This window comes from Hibiscus syriacus, unplaced genomic scaffold (assembly GCF_006381635.1).
Source record: "Hibiscus syriacus cultivar Baekdansim isolate YM2019G1 unplaced genomic scaffold, ASM638163v2 tig00111193_pilon, whole genome shotgun sequence".
NCBI lineage: Eukaryota > Viridiplantae > Streptophyta > Magnoliopsida > Malvales > Malvaceae > Hibiscus > Hibiscus syriacus.
In genome coordinates this window covers 232,656-256,788 of record NW_024063012.1, presented here as the reverse complement: position 1 = coordinate 256,788, position 24,133 = coordinate 232,656, and the positions used below count along the sequence as shown (strand labels likewise).

Below are 24,133 nucleotides of genomic sequence, written 5' to 3'. Positions count from 1 at the left end.
AAAATGATATTGTTTGGTTTAATTTTTTTTTTAAAAAAACAATCCCACATAGCTAAGAAACATAGAAGAGCATCCCAAAAGTCTAAAGAGTAAAAATATAAGAACAAAACAATCCCACATTGCTAAGAAACATAGAAGAGCATCACAACTAACTTCTATAAATAATAGATGTAATTTGGCATTCAAAATCATGAAGCCTTTTGGTGAGCATTGAGTGAACTATTCTTTCACTTCAATCAAACTCGAATTTTAGGCTTCAATTGAGCTTCTAAATTTTTTTTTAGTTCAAGCCTTTTTGAGTTCAAGTTCCAATATTATATTTCGAGTTTGAGTTGAACTTGATAATTTTTAACTTGTGAGTTTGAGTGGAGTTGAGCTTACTTTTAAAGTTTTCAAGTTCGAGCCGAGTTCAACAATACTCGAGTTTGACTTGGCTCGTTTAACAAACGACGTTTGGTTTAATTTTTTTTTAAAAAAACAAAATTTTTCGGTTTTCAGCCAGTCCGGTTCGAACGGTTCAGCGGTTCTGATCGATTCACTAGTAGCGGTTCAACCGGTTTAGATTGAACCGGACTAGGCAACGGTTTCCGATTGAACCGGTTGGTCCGATCCGGTTTTTAAAACAATGTAAATAAGGGTCTAATATTTTGTTCATAGGAAGGCATAACCTCCTTTAAAAATGTCAAATAATAAACTCTTCAACGGGAGAGGAAGCGATAAATGTATTCAAAAACTTGCGCTGGCGTTTTTTAAACGAAAAGGGTAAACAACACTGAATACTATTAGACTTTAGGGTTTGCATAGATTTCATCATTGAGTATTCAATTATTACAATAATAACACTGAATTTTGATTTCAACTTTAATTGTACAAATAGTTTTGCTACAATTATTTCGATATCTAAAAATCCTAAAATGATACCATTTTGCTGGAGGAAATTTGAGGATAAATGTCAAACCCATTTTAGAATATTTAAACCAAGAACGTTGGGAAGCAAAGTCTAATATCTTGCCACTATGTTAACTTGTGATCATATTATAATTGTAATAGAAGTAATACATGTTAAAATAAAATAAAATCATTTTTATTTGTTTAATAATATATTTTATATTATTTATGAAATTGTATTATAAATATCATTAAATGAATAAAATTAATCTCAATTGTAATTTAACATATATATTATTTTGTTAGAAGCATATCAAGATCATAAGTTGGCCAATTGTTAGGCGATAGACATTCCTTCTAAAGATCTTTAATTTGAAGCTCTCTAAATGCATTTTGATATTTTCCCTCAATGAAACTATTGAGTAACCTTAGTGATAAAAAAAATCCTATTCTTTCTAAATATTTCGAGTTCGAGGAATTGTATCAGCAAAATATGTGCATTCATTGTCAAACGATTAGAACAATTATAATTATATATTATCTTGTGATAACCTAAAACTAATAAAAAATTATATTTCTCTTCAATTTTATTTTAATAAAATAACATCATTTTAGACATCAAAATAACTACACAAAAAAGGGCGTCATGTTGGTTCAAGTCCATATTAATAACCATCATTCAAGTCATCTTGATGTTATCGAATTAACGATTCAATGATATAATTGAAGTTAAAATCAAGTTTATTGGTATAATTAAAATAATTAAAAGTTTAGTGATAAAATTGAATCAAATTCTAAAGTTTAATAGTATTTAATGTAGTTTATCCAAAAGAAAAATATAATTGGCTAATAATATTTTTTTTAATTTAGAAAAAAGGCTAGCAAAATGCTTGCACCGGATAGGAAATCTGATGCCTTAGGTGGTGTTTATTTTTGCAGAGGTAAAAGGTCTGCAGTCTGCAGACCACATCTGCAGGTATCTACAGCAGAAGAGGTGGACCAAAAGTCTACAGTCTGCAAGAAGAAGACTGTTTGTTTTTTAACGTATGTATACTGCTAAAATAAAATGAAAAATAAATAAATTGATCTTTTAATAAATTTAATAAGTATTTTATAATTTTTTAAACTTTATTGACGAAAATGATCATTTGTATATAACTCAACGATATTTAATATACTTTTTTTGAAAAAATATATTAAATAAATATTATACGAATTTTATTTTTATAAATTATTACATCTACGGACTATTAGATTTTGGTTTTAATATTATATATCATTTTAAAAATTATTATTAAAGCAATCGATAATGAAATCAATTTGATTTTAATTCAATCTGTTTGTTTCGGTTCAAGTAATTGTTAAAAAAATTATATTTTAATTCTCAATTATTATCGATTCACAAATATATCAATACTCGATTTTATAATATCATTTAAATCATCTTAATTTATTTGAGTGGTACAATTCGATTTTAGTAACATCAACAAATATATATAATATATACTCTATATAATATACATCAATTAGTATTTTTCTATTTAGAAAAAAATATAGTATTTGTTTTTTATTTATTTATTCTATATAAAGGGACTTTCGTACTTTATCAGAATTAAATGATAAGAATCAGATTTTTTAATAGTGTGAATATTTTTTATTAAAACATTTATTTTGTCTTTTAATGCTAATAATTGTATGTCCCTGTAATTTTTTAAGTTTTTATATAAAAAAAAGTTTACTAAGTTTATTTGTATAATATTTTTTACTAAGTTTAATATATTTTTTCAAATAAAATATATTAAATATCTTTGAGTTATATATAAATGATCATTTTCGTAAATAAAGTTTAAAAAATTATAAAATACTTATTAAATTTATTAAAAGATTATAAAATTATTATTAAATTTATTTAAATACTATAAAATAATTATTATATTATCGAACTTTTATAATTTATTATAATATTATAGTGACTATTTTGTAATAATTCATTAAATTTAATGACATTTTATAATTTTTAAAAAAATAATAACAAAAATAATTCTTTAAAGATATTAGAAGACGTCTACAGACATAAAGTCACGTCTGTACTACGCAGACGTTAGAAGAACTTTTATCTTTTAAAAAATAAACGATTTACGAAACTTAATATCTACTTATGATTTAAACGACACAACATAAAAATTTTGAATACTTTAAACAGTGAAAACAAACACATCTCCTAGTTGTGCCTATATATAGCTCTGGCATCTTCTTCTATATTTTCAACCCTCTCGTCATTATTCTTTCGATAAGAAAAGAAAAAAAAGCTCAAGAGAATAAGCAAATGGCCGATCAGCTCACTGACGATCAGATCTCTGAATTCAAGGAGGCCTTTAGCCTATTTGACAAGGACGGAGATGGTCCTTCCTCTCATTTTCTCTTTTATTTTCTTCTTAAATTTTTGCTCTAAATATTATTAATGTTTTAATATTTTTCTTCATTCGATTCAGCTCGAATTCGTAGATCTAAGTGTCGTTTCCGATTCTGCTGCTTATTTTTTGCATTATTTATTAATTTTGCGATCGTTTTCTTTTGTAATTTTAGTCATGTGATGGATCTAGGGTTATGATTTATGAATTTTTCAATCGATCTTAATCGTCTATTGTTATTTCATTTCTTGATGTTGATTTGTGGCTCTTGATTTTTATGTTTCTTTTTCATTTTCATTATGTTGACCTTTCTCGGTCTTCTGATTGAATTTATTGCAACTTGTTAGTGGTAGATATTATCGATGCAAACATATCCAGGATGGAACGTCTTTTTATGCGATGTGTTGTTGCGTAATTTATGTTCGAGATTTGCTGATTTGATTTTTTTGTTATTTAATTAAATATTTTATTTCCTTTGTTTAAGTTTTCAATCTGATCAGTGAAGCTTCCTTCACTTTGATTTTAGATGCGTTCCTCTTTGTTTGATCCTGCATTTTTCAACTTTTAATGATATATAGGATCATTATTAGTTTACTTTCTTGTTGCTGGTAAAGCATTGACACGTTGTTTCATCCTTAAAATTAGCTTGTATGTTTGTACCAAATATGCTTGATAGTTATGATTCTAGGATCACAACGTGAATGGGCTCTGGCATGTCATGAGAATTCAAGACCTTCTATGGATGACTCAATCAGTTAATTTTGTGATATGTAACCCCAAACAACAAATTATTCTGCAACTACAGGTTCTGTATTTATTAGCTGATCCATGAGCAAACTTGTTATGTATTGGATTGTTGTAGCACAAGTTAGACAGATCACAGAATACATCTTTTCTTTATTTTTAGCACATAGGAGATATGTTTAATATCCTCCCCAGTTCTTGTATGTTTATCTATGTATCTTGAGAGAACTTTTATGGCATTAGGAAAGCTTGAATTTCATAAACTAACTTTTAAAATTGACTCCTGTGACTTTACTCTCTCTCTTTTAGGTATTACAATAATGCTTTGCTGATTTTTGTTGAATGTATTTAGTCATGTTGATTGTTTGATAACCAATATTATAGTCCGATTTTGTTGTATTTATTTATTTCAATCATTGCTGCAGGTTGCATTACTACCAAGGAGCTGGGGACAGTGATGCGATCACTTGGGCAGAACCCCACTGAGGCGGAACTCCAAGATATGATCAATGAAGTTGACGCAGATGGAAACGGGACCATTGATTTTCCTGAATTCCTTAACCTGATGGCTAGGAAGATGAAAGATACTGACTCAGAGGAGGAGCTTAAAGAGGCATTCAGGGTGTTTGACAAGGATCAGAATGGTTTCATATCTGCTGCCGAGCTTCGTCATGTCATGACCAACCTTGGTGAGAAGCTTACGGACGAGGAAGTTGATGAGATGATCCGTGAAGCAGATGTTGATGGTGACGGACAGATCAACTACGAGGAGTTTGTCAAAGTGATGATGGCCAAGTAAAGGGCCTCTCCAACTATAACCTGGATCGAAAGGGGAAGGGTGGATGGAACAGGGCAGATAAGTTTGCTTAGATTTCTATTTATGAATAGGACATCTATGTTTTTGTTATGCTATTAGCTTTTGTTGGATGGTTCTCTATTTCATGTTTGCATTATTTTGTGGACCAGACCTTACTGTTCTGCTTGTTTGCTCTGTTTTTTGTTCAGTAGTGATGTGTTAGCGTCAATATTTTTATGCTATTTTTATTCGAGATCTTGGTGCCGTGAACCTGGAACAACCTGGAAGATTCAAAATGTATTTTTGCTTTATGGTTGACTGAATTTTGGATGGTTTTAACTGTGAGCATTAGTTTGGCGAAATAATTTTAGTTCTCAAAAGTGTTACCAATTGACCGTACAACGCTGCCTAGTTTGTAGTACAAATTCATATATTAAGGGTGTTCATTCGATTAATTCAATCACCGAAAGAATCAAGTTTTTATTAATCGAACTAAATGATTTTTTCTTTAATCATTAATCGAATTGAATAAAGTTTGAATAATTCAATCAATGACCGAATTAATCAAAATTTTTAATATATTTTTTATTTAGGTTAATTTAAATTTAATATAGAGATTTTTTTTTTTTGGGTTGAAATTTAATTAGATCTTGATAATTTAATGGATCTAGTGCAATTAAAAAATAATTAGATCTTAATTCTTAACATATTTGAGTTTAAAATATATATTTAGTATATATCATATACAATTCGATTAATTCAGTTAATTAACTGATTTCAAATCAAATTAACCGTTAAATATTAAAAAATAATTGTTCCACGATCGAACTGATTTAGTGGCCAGTCATTTTAATCGAACTAATTCAGTTCGACCGATAAATTCGATACAAAAAAAAATAAACATCCCTAATATGTATGTATATTCTATTTTGATTATTATTTTAATAGCTTTGTAATAGTCTTATGTTAGTTTAGCTATATTTTACATTAGTTTATCGAATTTTAATGTTATGCATTAATTATATGATTTTATTTAAATATAATAATTTAAAATTATGACATTGTATTATGAAATTCCTAGCTCCGTAAATGAAACGAGTCATTAAGGATCTAATAAACATAAGTCGAAATTTTTTTATTTGAGAAGCTGAGTTGATGTAACCTCAAGATATTCACACTTGTAAAAGGGAAGACTTTTCAAATGGCGTTCACAATTTTTTTAATAATCTAACAGTGATTTTAAGGTAATATTTGTTCATAATTTTTTTTAAAAATTGATAATGTACATATATTTTACAGACGTAGTAATTCGAATTTAGAATTTTTAGAGATAATAACATTCTCTTTAATAATTAAAGTCAATAAATTTGATGATATTCACAAGTTAGATCATAACCACTCAAACAATAATAATATACTTCTTTCGTCCCACTAAATATGTCTCTTTAAAAATTGACCCATTCAAAATATACTATTAGAAAAATAAACAAACAACATTTATATATTTTTTTACCCTTATATGTCACATTCTTTTACACATATAAAAAAAATTAGTCAATCTATCAATAACTTTTTATGAATGATTTTATTATTTCTATTAATTAAATATATCTCGTAAGATTATGTACATAATTAGTATAGACATGGACGGACGTAAGATTTTATGTTAAAGGGGTGAATTAGAATTTTTAAAATTTTAGGGGTGGACATGAACTTATATAATTTTAAGGGGCGAAGACATTTTTAATAAAAAATATATAAAAAGTAAATATAAAATAATTTTAAATTTTTAAGGAAACAATAAATATATGACATAAATTAAGAGAGAGAGGGAGTATAAGAAACAAGCCATGGGTTGAGTACAAACTTAATGGTATTCAAAACAATAACAATATCATATGATTATTCACAATATACAAATGAACATATTCGTTCTATCAATATTTCATGACAATATGCAACATTTGTCTAAGTTTTACTAATATATATATATATATATATATATATATATATATATATTCACTTTAAAAAGTAGTTTTAAAGCTATCACGGCATCAAACTTGAAAATACAATTATAATAAAAAAGTCTAATTATCATATTATCACAAATGAAAATAAATAGGGTAAAATACACGTTATTTTGATTAAAACATGTTCATGTCATAACGTTGTTAACTATTTAATGGCGGATTAACAAAAAAAATTCAATCTATAAAGTTCAATGAGTAAATTAAAAGAGATTAAAAATACAATAAGTGAAATAGGATAGATAATAAAATTCAGTTACCAAAATGGAATTTACCCAAATAAATAAACACGCTTTTTACTCGTGCATAGAAAAGATGGTTCAAGCTACCCAAATAAATAATTTCCATACATATGATTTAAAATTAATAAAACATTTAGAAGAAATATGCGCTTATATTAGCGTAAAATTAAGGATAAACTATTTTAAATGCCATTCACCTTTAAATTTGGATTCGTTTATATTACTAACGTTTTAATTTTGTTAATTTTAAAATTAACTTTAACTTTTAAATATAATTATACTACTCTCCGTTAATGATCTAACGTTAACATTAATTTTTTTCCACATTTTAATTTTTTTGAGATTAATATTTTATAATTAAAAGAAAATCCATTTATAACAATAAAAAATTAATTTAATTTATACATTTTGATAATTCAACCATTAGAATGTGAGAATATTAATCATACAAAAATTATTAAAATGTGTAAAATAACTCTAATTTTACAATATTTTTAATATATGTTTTTAACATATTAGATTTAGTGGTTAATATTAATTAAAAGAATGGTCGATAAATTTTAATTAGATGAATTTTGTTTTTTTATATTTAATTAACTATCACAAGCAAAATAAAACAGTGATCGACCAATAACAGTCTGGCGAGTAAGAGTATGGATAATTGTGGCAACAATATATAGAGATGGATCACTTCAATGTCCCAAAGCATCATCCAATAGAAGAGGAAAACTTGAAGAACATCCGAAGTGAACGAATAAAAAATGAATCATCATTTAACCACAATCTTGTCTGACATATATATCTAAGAACCAAAATAATATCATATGCAAGCGAACAAATGAACTAGGCATTGAAAAAGCAAGCAAACATGAAATCTCAAAGAATCACATATCAAGAAGAAGACCAGTGGAAGAAACCTGCATCGGGAGTCTAAAAACACTGGTAGCAATGATATCCTTTAAAAAACGAATCACTCAAACGTCCCCGAACACCAACCATAGAGGCAAAAAACCTAGAATAAGACCAATAAAAAAATGCTCTGGAAGTCTAAAAGCACCAATAGCCATGATACATTTTACTAGAAAAAAATCAGGAGAAAAAATATTATAAAAATATCAAAATATAATTAAAAACTAGTAAAATTATATAATAATTAACTGTAAAAGAAAAAGCATTGTTTTAAAAACCGGACATGACCGGTCGGTTCAACCGGTTCAATCGGGAACCGTTGCCTAGTCCGGTTCAATCTAAACCGATTGAACCGCTACTAGTGAATTGACCGAAACCGCTGAACCGTTCAAACCGGACCGGCTGAAAACCGAAAAAAATCGGGCCAATTTTGATTTTTGTTTTTTTAAATTAAACCAAACAACGTCATTTGTTAAACGAGCCAAGTCGAACTCGAGTATTGCTGAGCTCGACTCGAACTTGAAAAATTTAAAAGTAAGCTCAACTCGACTCAAACTCACGAGCTAAAAATTATAAAGTTTAACTCGAACTCAAAATATAATATTGAAAATTAAACTCAAAAATGCTTGAACTCAAAAAAATTTAGAAGCTCGATTGAAGCATAAAATTCGAGCTTGATTGAAGTGAAAGAATAGTTCACTCAATGATCACCAAAAGACTCCATGATTTTAAATGCCAAATTACCTCTATTATTTATAGAAGTTAGTTGGGATGATCTTTTATGTTTCTTAGCCATGTGAGATTGTTTTTTAAAAAAAATTAAACCAAACAATATCATTTTGTTATGATTTTTTTAGCCCCAAATTATTTTTTAATTATAATTATATAATTATATTTATTATTTAATATGTTTTACCTTAAATATTATGTTGTAGTTAATTTAAATCATTTTGTTTCACTTGATTTTATGGTTTTTAACTTATATATGTTATGACTTGCTTTGAATATGAATTTTGATATAAAAAATTATTTTTTATTAAATATTTTTGGTATTTTTATTTAATTTTTTAAATAATTATGACGTCATCCGATTCTTTCGATCGGTCAGACTGACGGTTGAACCAATGAACTGATAGTATGACTGAAAACTTTGAGAAAAAGAAAAAATGACAGGGAGAGCCATGAAAAGCGACAACCAATGCCTGAAAGGTAAAACCTTGTGATAATCGACCAAAAAAAGTAACTCCTACAGAGAAAATAATACGAGTTAAATCATATTTTTAATTTAAGTTAAATATATATAAATGTTAAGATATATTTATTATCATTTTAATAAAAATATTAAAATTAAAAGTATTTTTAAAAATTGTGATTGAATTTAAAAATAGATGAATTTTAAAAATAATTAAAAACTATTTTTCGGTAATAAAAAGAAAAGCTTAGTTTTTTTACCTTAATTATTAAATTAAAAAATTACCACAGTTTATAAATAATTAACAGTAGATAAATAACTGAGGAAGGTGTTGACTCAAGTCTCAACTTTAAATTTTGATACCATATGGACAAGGAACGGCCCAGCACGGTCTACGTGGGTTATCCTGATTGGTTAAGATCACAAGCATTGCGTCAAAGGAATGAGCTAAAAAATGAATGAAAAATACAAAAAGTTACAAAAGATGGGATAAATCCGTTAAACAAACAGAAAAGTCTCAAATTTGGTTGAAGCTCTGATAAAATTGATTACTAATTCATAGTTAAATATCTCCTCCTCGAGAAAGAGGACCGAATCGGGTTTCTCTTCTTTTCTCATTGTTGTTTTCCTTTTCCATCGCCTAGTTTCTCTCGACTCGGTACTGATTCTTCTTCTTTTTCTTATTTTTCTTCGTATGCCTGTTATTAAATAAAAAGTATCGGTTTCGGAAGTTCCTATTTGATTGTTTGGAATGGTTGGAGAGAAAGGAGTTTCGGGGGAAATAATTTGAATTTCCTTTCCTTTGTTTTGTGATTGAAATAGGAATTATTTTTTCAGCATGATGTTATGTCTGAATGAGTGAAGTTCTAATTATTTGGATCAGAGTATATACTTTTTTTTATGATAGTTTTACTCTTTTTTTTTTGTAACAGCTTCACTTGATCTCAGTGCGTGTATACCTTTCATTTTTATTTTTATCACAAATTAGATGTTTTGCTTTCTTTTTATCTCTTATTAAATAGAAATTATTGATTTTGAAAGTTCCTAGATTGGATTTGTTTGATTTCTGAAGGAAGGAATTTTCATGGAAAATAGTTGACTTTTCCCCCTTTCTGTTTTGTACTTTTGTTTTGATTAGAAAATGGATTATTCATTGAGACTGATACTGTGATAGAATTAGTAGAGTTCCACTGGTTAGAGTATATAATTTTTATGGTAATTTTGCTTTTCTTTTTATAATTTCATTTGTTCTCGGTGCTTATGCTTATTTCATAAGAATTAAACTCTATAAAAGAGTAAGAATACTCAATTAGATATAGTTTATTGATTTTCCTTTATTGAATATTGTTGTGTGGTGATCAGGTAGAGCAAAATGATGAGGCTGCGAACATATGCCGGTCTCAGTTTTGTATCGACTCTAGCAGTTATATATCATGCATTCAACAGCAGAGGCCAGTTTTATCCTGCTATGGTTTATTTATCAACCTCTAAGATCAGCTTGGTGTTGCTTCTCAACATGGGCCTTGCAGTTATGTGTGTCTTGTGGCAATTAACCAAACGAGTATTCCTTGGGTCTCTTCGTGAAGCTGAGGTTGAGAGGTTGAACGAGCAGTCATGGAGAGAGGTCATGGAGATCCTTTTCGCAACCACCATCTTTCGGCAGGAATTCTCAGTTTCATTTCTTGCAATGGTTACGGCTTTATTGTTAATCAAGGCTTTGCACTGGTTGGCACAGAAGAGAGTCGAGTACATTGAAACAACTCCTTCCGTTCCGAAGTTAGCTCATGTTCGAATAGTTTCTTTTCTGGGTTTTCTTCTTCTTCTCGATTCTCTGTTTTTATACAGTTCTATCAAATTTCTGATCCAAACTCGACAAGCTTCAGTTTCTATCTTCTTTGGTTTTGAGTAAGTTTTTAATTTAAGAACTTTTCTTCTTTTTAGTGATTATCAGTTAAATTTTTCTAAATTCATTAGTGCTTGTCATGCGTTATGGTTCATCATTCAAAATGATTTTGTGTTTTAGATTATTAAATGGATTGGATGCAATGAGCTCATGGCTTGAAGTCATACTTTAAATATGTCATTTATGTTGGAAGTTAAATGATAAATGAAGTTGACAGTGGAAAAGTCCACTACAAATTGAATTAGTCAGGTTGCTGGAAGAAAAAAGGCTTGTTAAAAATCGAGCTATTCTTGTTTTGCTCCAATTTACATAAATATTTGATCATCTTTACCCTATCCCCTTGTTTCTTTCAAGTGATATGTGTTCATCATCATATTTTCTAGTTGTCTGTTTTTTCCCCCGGATTCATATTTTCTTTTTTGGGTTGTAGGTATATGATATTGGCCACGACAACAGTGACTACCTTTGTAAAATATGTTTTCTATGTAAGTGACATGCTTATGGAAGGACAATGGGAGAAGAAGGCTGTATATACCTTCTACTTGGAGCTCGTCCGAGACTTGCTTCACTTATCTATGTATTTGTGCTTCTTTCTTGTGATTTTCATGTAAGGAAGCTATTTATTTATACTTTCTGTGTGATAACATATACGTTATATTATTCTTGTGCTTAATTTTTGACTGCTGGATTATCTCTAAAATGTTTTGGCTTACTTGGAGTGAAGTCTAAATGCATGTTAAAGCCATTTTATAAGCAGTGCTGCTTTTTTACTTTTTGATAGTATGCAACACTTTGTTTTAGGTGTTATCATGCTTTACATCTGCTTCAGTTATCTTGATCTTATAGTTAGGTTTTGAAGTTGGAAGGTAGCATTAGACATGTGGCTTGTCTATATATAGAGATGAGTTGGGCTGATTTCACAACAAACTAGGCTAAAATCTTGATAGCGAATTACATTTTTTGAGATAGTTTTTACTGATTCTAAACTTGCTTCTGTGCGATGGACAAACAGAGCTATCCTATGACCATCTTCATCCCATTAGATTTTACATGGCTTCCAGAATTGCTTTAGATTTGATATTCGACATTGTATAGGCGAAGTGTTATAGGCTATATCTGGTAGAATATAAGCAATTGGGCTATTTCCATTTGGCATAAATATATCCAGGTATTTGTTCTGCCTTCCATCATGAATTTTCTGATACATGAATGGGGTAGTACCAAAACTTGTTTGGCTTCAATTACATTTGGCTGTCATGACACAAAAAACAGTTTCTGATCCTACCATGTCTAATGTGGTTGTCGTGAGAACCAAGACTGAACTGGTATTGAGAATGGGCATAGAAGGATAAATGTAATAAAAAAGAGGGACAAAACTTAAAAGAGGGATCCTTTTGTCTTCACCAAAGTATCAGATCTCTTTAATTATTTCTCATAGATTAATTCATAGTATGGCTGTTAATATTGATTGATTTCTGCAGGAATTATGGTGTACCTCTGCACTTAATACGGGAGCTTTATGAGACATTCAGAAATTTTAAAATTCGGGTTGGTGATTACTTGCGCTATAGAAAGATCACCTCAAACATGAATGATAGATTCCCAGATGCAACACCTGAAGAACTCACTGCGTGAGTCAGTTTGTTTCATGATTTCTTAAAAATAGAATCTTTCAGTTGCAATGTGATTTTCAATTCATGTGCTTACTGATTTGTATGAACAGAAGTGATGCAACCTGTATTATATGTCGTGAAGAGATGACCTCAGCAAAGAAGTTAATCTGTGGGCATCTTTTCCATGTACACTGCCTTCGATCATGGCTGGAGAGGCAGCAGACCTGTCCTACCTGCAGAGCACTGGTTGTACCGTCCGAAAACGGAACAAGTTCATCTGAAGGACAACATGGAGCTCGGTCAGATGCTCGTCAACAAGGTAATCTCATTGTAAAAGACTAACATCATCTATGATAAGATGAACTCTTTCTTTGAGCATTGTTATGTTCTTGACAAATTTATACTTGTGTATGCCAATGGTTCTGCTATTTGGTTTTGAGGATTAATATCATGCATGAATAAATTGCCCTACTTTCTGAAAGTTTGTTTCTTCTAGGTGTCGATAAAGCTAACTTTGAGGCCTTCAAAAATTTTCATCTCTTATTAGTTTGAAATTCAGTTATTTTAGTTTCTATGACTTATGCTTTGTTGAACTGCATCTAAGCTAGCTTAGGTATGTTCCTCCTGAAATAATGTGTGAAAATGCAGAATGTGCACAGGTGTTACCCATTCACTCTTAGTGTGTTGTATTACTTGAGTAAAATGAAGGCTTTCCCGCCCCAGTCCTATCTTGAATACGTTTCTCTGTTTTATCCCAAACTTTTTCGGGATAACCTGTTCCCTATCCCAGTTACTACATGCCACATATACGATTTATATCACATAAAAGCTTGTAAGGTGATTTTGGCTTGCAAAGAATTTTGGATGTGGAGATTAAGTATTACTTTGGTTGTGGTATTTCTTCTCTAACATTTTTGCAGCTAATGAAACTGACTTCATGGTCTGAAAAGGGGGCTAATTGTTTAAAGTGGAACAGGGTCCAGCACAAGTTCTGCTACACAAAGTACTGGTGTTGACGCGGCCACTGATAATTTGACCCGCCATCAGGCCAGACTTCAGGCTGCTGCTGCTGCTGCGTCAATATATGAAAAATCCTATGTTTATCCCTGTGCAAACACTATGGTTTGGTAAGTAGTTTTATGCTTGTACTTTTTCATATCTGTCAATGGCATTTGCAGTTTCCTTAATTTGCGAGCTTTATAGTCTCTCCTCTTTTTCCATGTGATTTTTTATCATGTGCCAATTACTTTGCGTTAATTATCAATTATTGCAATTTCAAAGAATTTCTTTAAAACCGAGTACCAGAGAAGAGGTGTGTGTGTGATCATTATTGAAGTGGCAACACTTTTCTCCTGTAGTTACATAAATATAAATAAAAGAGGGTAATCATTTGCATTGAGACCTTTTACATGAGTTGAGAAGTGAATTGTCTATTGCCAAGAGAAAGGGAGCACATTAAACACATGCAGCAGATTACAGAACATTTTGAATTTGAGTGCTATGTTTTAGAAGCTTTAAAGTGGTTCATTGGTTTATGGGCCTCTCTAGACCTTCAAGGTCGGTACACCCTCATCTGCTCTGCTTTCTTTTCTTTTTCCATTTGTTTCCAAAATCTGCCATGCTATCTAATTCTTATATTGATGCACATTTGTTTACATTGTCTGGCTTTAAGTGCAACTGCACTGGTTTTCTAATACCAACTGGTGATATGTGTTCCAATTTTGTGCATGGTACATACAGGTCTCCAGGGAACGCTGTACTTCCCTGGGCTTCTTCTCCATTGGCTGATTCCATGAAGTCAGAATCTAGTGGGGAAAGCACATCCATTGGACAACAACAGTTTGCCATTCCTGGTGGACAGGCAAACTTACCCTTTCCGCAGTTCCCGCACTGTGGTTTTTTTCCTATCCAGTTACCTGGTGCCAGTGGAAACTCAGGAGAAGAGTCGGGGAGTAATCAAAATATTTCAGATTCCCAGTTGGTGGCTCAGAAGAAGATTATCCAACAGCAGATTGAGGTATTATTTTTGTAATATACTAGTACTATTCTTGCTTTCTCTATAAAATTGTGTGTGTAACCATTTTAGAAAACATCGTCTTATTTCTTGTGCCCTGCCAACGAATATACACGTATTTTTCTAGCTCGGGACTTCAGTAAACCATGTATGTCCATAAAATTTTGGGATAAAGGTGAGAGACTCGGAGTGCATGGCTTACATGGAATGCAACTCAACATGACATTTTGATATATCCATGTCTAGTTTGTGAATAACCACCGCCTAGTTTTAGTAGGATTGAGAGGTTCCATTTTTTCAATTGTTTCTTTCCGTTGCATTAAGCGTCTTCTTTTCTAGTCAAACTACTTTAACATTAAAACTAAAAATTCTGAATCGACTTGCACTATTCGAATTTATCGCCTTTTGTTGTTCAACATTTTTTTTCTTCTTCCTGAATAGGTGCTGCAACATCAGCTCCAAATACTACAGATGCAAAAGCCAAAAACTGAGGAAAGCTCGGACGTCGGTCTCGTAGCTTCATCAGGCTGTAAAGGAAAGGCCGTTGCATCTTCTTCCGAAGAGTGAAGAGGGTACATAGTTCTTGCACAACTCCAGCTTATTTGAATTAGTGTAGTAGTGATCTTAAAAGCGCCAAGTTACCTCTTTCCTTTTCTAATCTTTCTCTTTATTCATACCTACATAACCTTCCTTTCGACATTGGATAATCATTTTAAGACGACCATTATCATTTATCAAATGATTGTAAAAGAAGGGACTTTTAGATCTGAAAAAATAGATGTTCAGAACCCAAGGAGCCTTCTTAGAGGTAAAGGAAATCTTATGTGACCCGAGTTCTAGCAGCTTTGTCTATATGTCTGTGTGAGATTAGTCAACTTTTGAAATCGGACACAAATACTACCTTATAATCATATCGGAATGATAAAAAATTGATAACGAAGGGAAAATGGTGTAAAAAAGCAGCCGGTTCCACCATTTTAATACTAAGTGGCATTAGCATCTTCTTTGTCTAGGGTTTGATCTCTGCCTTCCTCAATTAAAAATAAAATAAAATTGAATATATTATTCCATTCCCAACAATTTCGAGGGTCTGAGTTCATAAGAACAAATTATTAGTAGAGTTTATTCTCTACCCTTTTTAGTTAACTTGGCAAACAAAGTATAGAGTTTTGCTTTGCAGGCAATTTCTGTAAACTGGCAGCAAAAGGAGGCTTTGATTTGCTGCTCCTTCGATGATTATTGAGTGAGTGTTGAAAACGATTATATTCTTAAAAATCGTAATTTATTGTATAGTTTAATTATTTTTTATTAATAATCTAATTTTAAATCACCTAAAATTTTAATATAAAATTTCAAAAATTCACACGTATCTCCTCCGCTTCTTACCAGGTACATCAATTCCATCTCATTGCCTCTAATATGCTATTCATTGTTTACATAATATTATGAATATGTTGACACAACATTTTTAATTATTATTATATATTAATCATTTACTAAATATTTTATCAAGACTTATATTTAGAGTTTCAAATTTTAAAAGCACGTGCATAAAGAATTTTTGGTTAAAAATAAGTTTAAAATATTTCTAACATTACACCTTTAGGTATTCGGGCATTAACTGTCGTTAAAAATTTATGTTAAGCGACACATATCACGTTTTAATAACTTTGAAAATTTTATTCAAAGTAAAGAATAAAAAATATTAAAAAAAAACTAAAAAAACTTCAAATCTTAAAAACCTAAAACTTTTAAAACCTGAATTTTAATCCCTTTGTCATCGTTGGCCGCAACCAATGTGTCAATTGGCAAAGTGCCCAATGGTGTGTGACCGACCAACCACCTACGACCAAAACTCTCATTCTTTCGCAACCGATCGAACACCTACAAATAGTATAAATGAAATATTTTGTTTTAGGATTTGGAATCCCTAAAAAATTCTTAGATCGATCGTGATGATCGGTCATTTAATTGGATGTGGTGGTCGATCATTCAGTTTGGTCGGTCGTGATAGTCGGCCTTTGACCGTTTGCAGGGGAGAGGAAGTTTTTTTTAATAAAAAGTATAATCATAGACACCTAAAAATATAATGGAGAAAACATTAGACACTTATTTTTAACGAAAAAATCTTTAGACACCAAATTATATTTCGATGTATAGTTTAGCCACTTATTTTTTTATTAAATCTTTCTAAATTTGAAATTCTTAAAGACTTAATATAAAAAAATTCTCTAAACTATACCTCGAAATAAGATTTGGTGCCTAAAGAATTTTCGTTAAAAATAAGTTCCTATCATTTTTAATATTACACTTTTAGGTGTCATGACCGTAACGACTGTTAAATTTGACTATTATCTGATACGTGTCACGCATATAAATTTTAAAATAAATATATTATTTAAAATAAAACCTTTTTTCAAAAAAATCTCAACCGTTTCCACCCATCCCTTTCTCTCTTCCTCTTTCCCCCTTCTACCTCCCACAATCGCTGACCACTCCTATCACCGCCACTGTTATCGACCTCAAGTAAGCCATTATCACTCACCATTGATTTATAAATTATGTATTTTATAATTTGGGAATTAGGGTATATGATTAGGGATTTGGATATTTGAAATTTTAGAAACCTAGGAGATTGGTTGACGGTAAGGGTGATGATTGATCATTGGATGGACGACGACGAGTGGGTGATTGTTCGATGATGACGATGGTGGTCGGAGATAACCGACGGCAGTCAGTAATGGAGTTGAAATGAGAATTTTTAGTTTTTAAGAGTTTTTTTTGTAATTTCAATAAAAATGAGTTTTTTTATTTTGAGATTTTGAATAAATACATTAAGCTTTTTTTTAATAAAAATATCATTTTTATTATTAAAAATCAAAAAATATAATAACAGACACCTATTTTTAGCGAATAATTTTTTAGGTACCAATTGTATTTCTAGGTATAATTTAGACACTTGTTTTTGTATTAAATATTTTTTTAGTATAAACATCAGTATCAGTTCTATTAATCGACTAATCCGGATCAGATACTGCAGAAGCAATGATGACCCTTGTAACCCAATTTACTCCATTCACAATTGCTAGAATTCGAATATCTGACCTTACTTAAGGGATCTAGTATCTCATCCCCTTAAACCAAATGGTCGTTGGTGTGTTAAAATTTTTTAAATATGAAAGTTCATTTTATTTTTATTTTTTATAATCATTATTATGAAATTAAATACTACGTCATCAGGCTAAGAAAAATTGTTGTTATTATTATTATTAGAGAAAATAACATCAGTGACCGAAAATTCCTTATAATATACGATTTTGACCAACTTTTTTTCGATTTGCCAAAATGACCAACAAAATCGCAATGCAATCTCTAAATCGCAACGCGATCTCCAGTATCGCAAATCAGTTTCCAGATTCGCAACGCGATTTTGACTATCGCAATGCGAATATGTAAATCGCAACGCGATTCTGACTATCGCAACGCGATAATACATAATCACAACTCGATAATACATAATCGCAACTTGATTCTGACTATCGCAACGCGATTCTGACTGTCGCAACGCTGAATTTCAAATTCGCAACAGGTTTTAGTTTCGCAACACAAATGTTTTGGGTATATAACTACGCAGCAGCAACAACTCATAACCTAAATCCCTAAATCGTAACTCATTCCATCTTCATCTATCACTCTCTCCGGCGACATCCGTTCCTATATCCAACGACATCCTTCCCCATCAAGCAACAAGTTTTAGTTTCGCAGCTCGTTTGTTTAGTAAATTAATCTACAATAATGAAATCATCTAATGTTGATCATGTTTGGATAGATTTGTGTTTTGGAGGGTCATGGGAGAATGTTCATGGTGTTTTACAATATATGCCTTTACCCATGAATCTTCAACTAAAACTGTCATTAAAAAAGTTAACTTATGAAACTCTAATGTTACGTGTTGTAAATAAATTGAATTTAGAGCCCTTAAGTGGATTTAGGCTATCTTATCAGAGAAAAGGTAAAGTTTATTTATTAACCGACGATGAAGATGTTAAACGATTCATTGCTTACATTAGTGTTTCGCAAGATGATGTTACATTGTATGTTGTTGAACCTAGAAGTAGTGAAGTTGGGTCAGTAGCGGGTAGTAATCAACTAAGTTTTTCAACCCCAGTTTATGGTGCTCAAAATTTAATGGTTCCACCACAATTTCATCACCAAGCAAATTTTGTTTCACCACATTTCCAATACCAAACACAATCTCAAAACCCACAACCTTTCCCTAATCCAAATCCCAATCAACTTTCAGCTCAAAATTCCGGTTTTCGTATTGACCAGTTAGACGATGATGAGCCAACAGAAAAAATTGTGAGTACTAGTCAGTATTCGAAATTTGATCTTGGTCAATACCCGGACTTTGATCTTGGTCAATAATCGGATTTTGATGATGTTTCAGAAGAAGAAATAGACCCTGCGTGTAATGATTTTGATATTGGTCAATACCCGAATTTTGATGATGAAACAGCTGCTGCCGAGGAAGATGTTGTTGATGATAATGAGGAGGAAGTTACAACTGTGAATGAACATGTTGAACATCCATTTTGTAATTCATATAACCTTGAAGAAGAAAAAGAAGAAGAAGAAATCCCCGAAGAAAAGTCCCCAAAAAAAATACCACGGGAGTATAACTGGAATATGCCAGAATTACTTCAGATACCGGAAGAAGAGTTGGTAAAGATAGCAGTTGATTGTTACATAAAAATTATTCGTATCAAGAAAGATGATTGTTTTGATACAAAGGAAGACTTGAAGATAGCTTTGTATATGAAATGTGTGGAAGATGGCTATCAATTAAAAGTTAACAAATCAAGCAAAGATCGTTTCGAAACAAGGTGTATGATTGACAAAAACTGTACGTGGCGTATGATTGCAAAGAGGATAAAAGATTGTGAAATGTTTCAAGTTAGGACTTTTATTGATAAACATACATGTTCAAGAACCCAAGTTTTTCCTCACCATAGATAGGCAAATAAAAAGGTGTTAGGTGGTTTTCTGGCTGAGTTAATGTTTTTGAATGACAGGGTATATCGGGGACATGAAATTATGACTGACATGAATGCTCGGTTCAAGATTAGTATCTCATATTCTCAAGCTTGGAGAGCCAAATATTATGCATTGGAATTGTTGAGGGGGTCGCCAGAAGCATCGTTTGCCCAACTGCCGGCTTATTGTCACAATTTAAAGCTGAAAAATCCTGGGTCGGTAACTCATATCAAAACATATAGAGATGGACGCTTTGATTTGCTGTTTATCGCCATTGGTGTTGCGGTTAGTAAATCAATAAAATTTTGTTGACTCATTTTTGTTAGTTACATGCATTTCACATTTAAATGATTATATTTCTTGTGTATATGATTTTGTAGATTCGTTCGTTTATTACTTGCATGAGCCCAGTTATTATAGTTGACGGAGCACATTTAAAAGGTCGATAGCTTTGAGTAAACTTATTAGCAGTAGCCATGGATGCTAACAATGGGATACTGCCAATAACTTATGGGGTTGGCAAATCTGAAACCTCTGATTCATGGACATGGTTTATGGGGCATCTTAGGGATTACATAGGTCCTATTAGCAATCTAACAATCATATCTGATAGGGCAAACTCAATTGACAACGCTGTTAGAAGATGTTTTCCAGATGCTTTTCATGGACTTTGTGGTGTTCATTTGTATAGAAATCTAAAATCAAGGTATGTTGGTATAAAAAATCACAAATGGACATATTGGAAGGCTGTAAAAGCTTATCGGGAAGTGGATTTTAATAAGCATATAAATTGTTTAAGACGTGTTTTGCCTTAGTGTGCTCAAACACTAGAAGATGTCGGGTTTGAAAGATGGTCAAGAGTACATCAACTTGGAGCAAGATATGGTTTCATGACGTCTAATAGTGCAGAATCAATCAACGCTCGTCATTCCCGGAAATTACCCATTACTATGTTAATGGAGTTTTTTCGAGCATTTATTAAACAGTGGTACTACAAGAAAAGAAACCATGCATGTATTATTTCTTTAAATTCGTAACTTATCATATATTTTACTAAGTATTATTTATTTAAATTTACAGGAACATTGGAACATCGTGTTACACCATGGACTGAAAAAAAGATAATGAAACGTGTTATGAAGTCAACGTCATGGAGAGTTAAACCATGTTCAAACACTTTGTTTGAAGTACTGGATAATAACTTAAATGGGCTTGTCGATCTAAATGCAAAGACATGTAGTTGTATGAAATGGCAAACATCTGGTTATCTGTGTGGCCATGTTATAAAAGTTGCTCTTCATCTAAACCAAGATGATTCAAGCGCATACGCTATAGATTGCTACACTACAGAAGTATATCGAAAGACTTATACCGAGATTATCTACCCTATTCCACATCCTTCTGAGTGGGACATACCAAATGACTTACAAACAGTTTTGCCACCAGCCATGGACAAAAGGCTACCTGGCCGACCAAAAAGTCACGATCGTATACCGTCTAAGGTAGGGGTGTGCATTATCGGATATCAGATATTATCCGATCTAAATTTTCTGATATCCGAAAATTTCAGATACCTAAAGTAATGATCCGTATCCGAACCGAAAAAATCGGATATCCGAAAATTCGGATATCCAAATATCTGGATCCAAATCCGATTTTTTTTTTGCAAAAAAATAGTTTTATTACCATCAGATTCCATTTGATCAAACGACCAGGAATTGATGATTCGTAGTAAACCAAGGACTTTAATCACTCAGTGAACCTAGCTGATATAATAATACTTAATGGTTGAACCTTATTCCCCTGATTTGTGTTTGAATAATCAATTAGAGATAGAGAAAAGTGAAGAAAATGGAAGCGCAGAAGAGAAGCAAAGAGGATCCATTTGTGGGTATAATTCACTTCAACACCTCTTGAGCGAAAATCTCAACCCTCAACTCTACCAGGTTTCTTTCTTTCTCAATCTTTTCTTCTCTTCGTTTATGGGTTTTAATTTATTTGTCTTGACTTTCTTGACCTAATTTGGTTTTTTTTCCAGAATGTTGTTATTGAAAAGTAGATTTAATTATGAAAGACGATGAATTGTGGGTTTGATTGGATCAAATATATGTTTAGCATCAGGAAATCACAATTCGAATTGTCAAGTCTGACTATTTTGTTACTATGGTTTTGCCACCCAAATGATCTTTTTATTGGTCCTTAAAATTTGAAAACATTTTGTCTACTGACCTTATTAAAAATCAAAATCTAGTCATCTTATTGTAGATGAAAGTAACAATATTTGGAATATTGTGTTGAATATATGATTTATTTTCAGGAAGTCAGCTGCTTCTGGGGATGAATTGTGGAAAAGCACTTGAAACCATTGATATACCTGAATTAGCTAAAGCCCTCTCTTCAAAACATGATTTTTCGAGCTAATAGTATAGCCCAAACAACTCTGGGCTAATAATATAGCCCAAATTTTTTCGGATTTTCGGATAATCCGAAATTGGATTTTGATCGATCCGTATCCGATCCGAAAATCCGAAAAAAAGTTCGGATACCCGATCCGAACTATCCGAAAATTGAAAAACGGATCGGATATCTGAATTTTTGGATCGGATCAACGGATCAGCGGATTAGATCGGTCGGATCGGGGTTTTTTGCACACCCTTAGTCTAAGGGTGAAGAGAAGAAGAGATCGACATGTAGTCGGTGCAAGGAAAGTGGTCATACAAGGTTGACATGTGGATCACCAGTGCCATCACAATCATCTTTTCCTCTACCAAAATATGGATCCTCATCAAAATCCAAAGCTCATATGGTGTCAAGAAAAAGGCAATCAAAATTGCAATCAAAATCAAAATCCCAATCACAACCGGCTTCACCTTTTGGGACTATTAACTTAGGTGATTTTTAAATGCAAACGTTGTATTATGTGTATTTTATGTGTAAACTTTTAACATTTTCAGTTAGGCATGTATTAGTAACTTGAGTTTGAACATTGCTATGATCTGTTCAGTTGTTATCACTTATTACATATTCATTTGAATATCGCAACGCGAATTTGACTATTATGTGTATTTTATGTGTAAACTTTTAACATTTTCAGTTAGGCATGCATTAGTAACTTGATTTTGAACATTGCTATGATCTGTTCAGTTGTTATCACTTATTACACATTCATTTGAATATCGCAACGCGAATTTGACTATCGCAACGCGAATTTGACTATCGCAACGCGAATTTGACTATCGCAACGTGAATTTGACTATCGCAACGTGAATTTGATTATCGCAATGGGAAGTTGACTATCGCAACGAGAAAATTGCAAAGCATATTAGACTATCGCAACGCGAATTGACTTTCACGTTGTGATTTTGGCTTTCGCATTGCGATTTTGACTTTCGCATTGCGATTTTGAGTTTAGCGTTGCGAAAGTGTACCTTCAACAGGTCTTTTGCCTTCAATATGATGCAGATCGAAATCAACAAATCAACTTTTACATTTCAATCAATTAAACAAGCACAAATAAGAATTATTTACACATCAATTAAGGAAATCAACTTTTACAAATCAATTAAACAAGCAAAAAATGCTAATAATTCTTATTTTCCTCATCAATTAAACAAATCAGACTTTTAAGAATCAATTAAACAATAAAAAAAGTGTACCCCAGACAGTTGTTTAAGCACCCATACATCAATTTCACGCAGCTCACTTCAGGATTAACCTGCAGAAACCAAACATTTGCTCAAACAACACTTTCTACACATCTAAAACCAACAAACAGCAAATTATTATTGAATTCTAGGTACTTAACAACACTTGCATTTGACTTACAAATTGTTTATGGACACTTTCATAACGCGGATGCAAGTAGGCAGCGTCTCGCATATATCGCTCTAGCCATAAAATGCCGAAACCACAAGCCTATTGCACCTCTATCTCTATCGGTGAGAGGTAGAAACTGTGTACTTCCTGTCGTCAAACGCTCCAAGCACATGCATACGAGAGGACCACAATCTCCTCTGGCTTCCTGCGTTTGTTGTGGCACGGTCTCGTCTCTGATAACTGTAACATTGAACTTCTTTGGCTTCTTGTTTCCAGAATAAGTCCAATAATTAATCGCATCCAAGAATTTAGCCAAATGAGAGCTCCATCCCTTAATAATATCTCTCAAATCAGACAATGATATGTAATTTATCATGATATCATATACTATTATCTTCAGGGATGGGAGCTGAAGCTCGACGAGAAGCCAATGAGTACGTTCCAAAACAGGGATAAACACATGTAATCATAAGTAATAATTCAATTGCGCACTTATTTATGAACACCTTTAAAATATTTAAAAAATAAATACTAACCTTAT

General features: G+C 31.6%; 2 protein-coding genes and 1 long non-coding RNA gene across 3 annotated transcripts; 2 read left to right on the top strand and 1 right to left on the bottom strand.

Annotated features, from left to right (window-relative positions):
* The first annotated feature begins 3,140 nt into the window (after positions 1-3,140).
* LOC120155516 (calmodulin-7) lies at positions 3,141-5,080 on the top strand. Its single transcript, XM_039167056.1, has 2 exons — positions 3,141-3,290; positions 4,469-5,080. Exons 1-2 carry the CDS (start codon positions 3,215-3,217, stop codon positions 4,840-4,842), a joined length of 450 nt encoding a protein of 149 aa, XP_039022987.1. The 5' UTR covers positions 3,141-3,214; the 3' UTR covers positions 4,843-5,080.
* LOC120155517 lies at positions 3,182-22,844 on the bottom strand. Its single transcript, XR_005518976.1, has 3 exons — positions 22,831-22,844; positions 14,382-14,386; positions 3,182-3,322 (listed from the first exon to the last, which is right to left on the bottom strand). It is a non-coding gene; the product is annotated as an uncharacterized LOC120155517 (long non-coding RNA).
* On the top strand, positions 9,704-15,514 carry LOC120155515 (ERAD-associated E3 ubiquitin-protein ligase HRD1B-like). Its single transcript, XM_039167055.1, has 8 exons — positions 9,704-9,867; positions 10,572-11,114; positions 11,543-11,719; positions 12,594-12,743; positions 12,836-13,044; positions 13,702-13,852; positions 14,466-14,742; positions 15,181-15,514. The coding sequence occupies exons 2-8, from the start codon at positions 10,582-10,584 to the stop codon at positions 15,304-15,306; spliced, it is 1,623 nt and encodes a 540-aa protein (XP_039022986.1). The 5' UTR covers positions 9,704-9,867; positions 10,572-10,581; the 3' UTR covers positions 15,307-15,514.
* Positions 22,845-24,133: the final 1,289 nt, after the last annotated feature.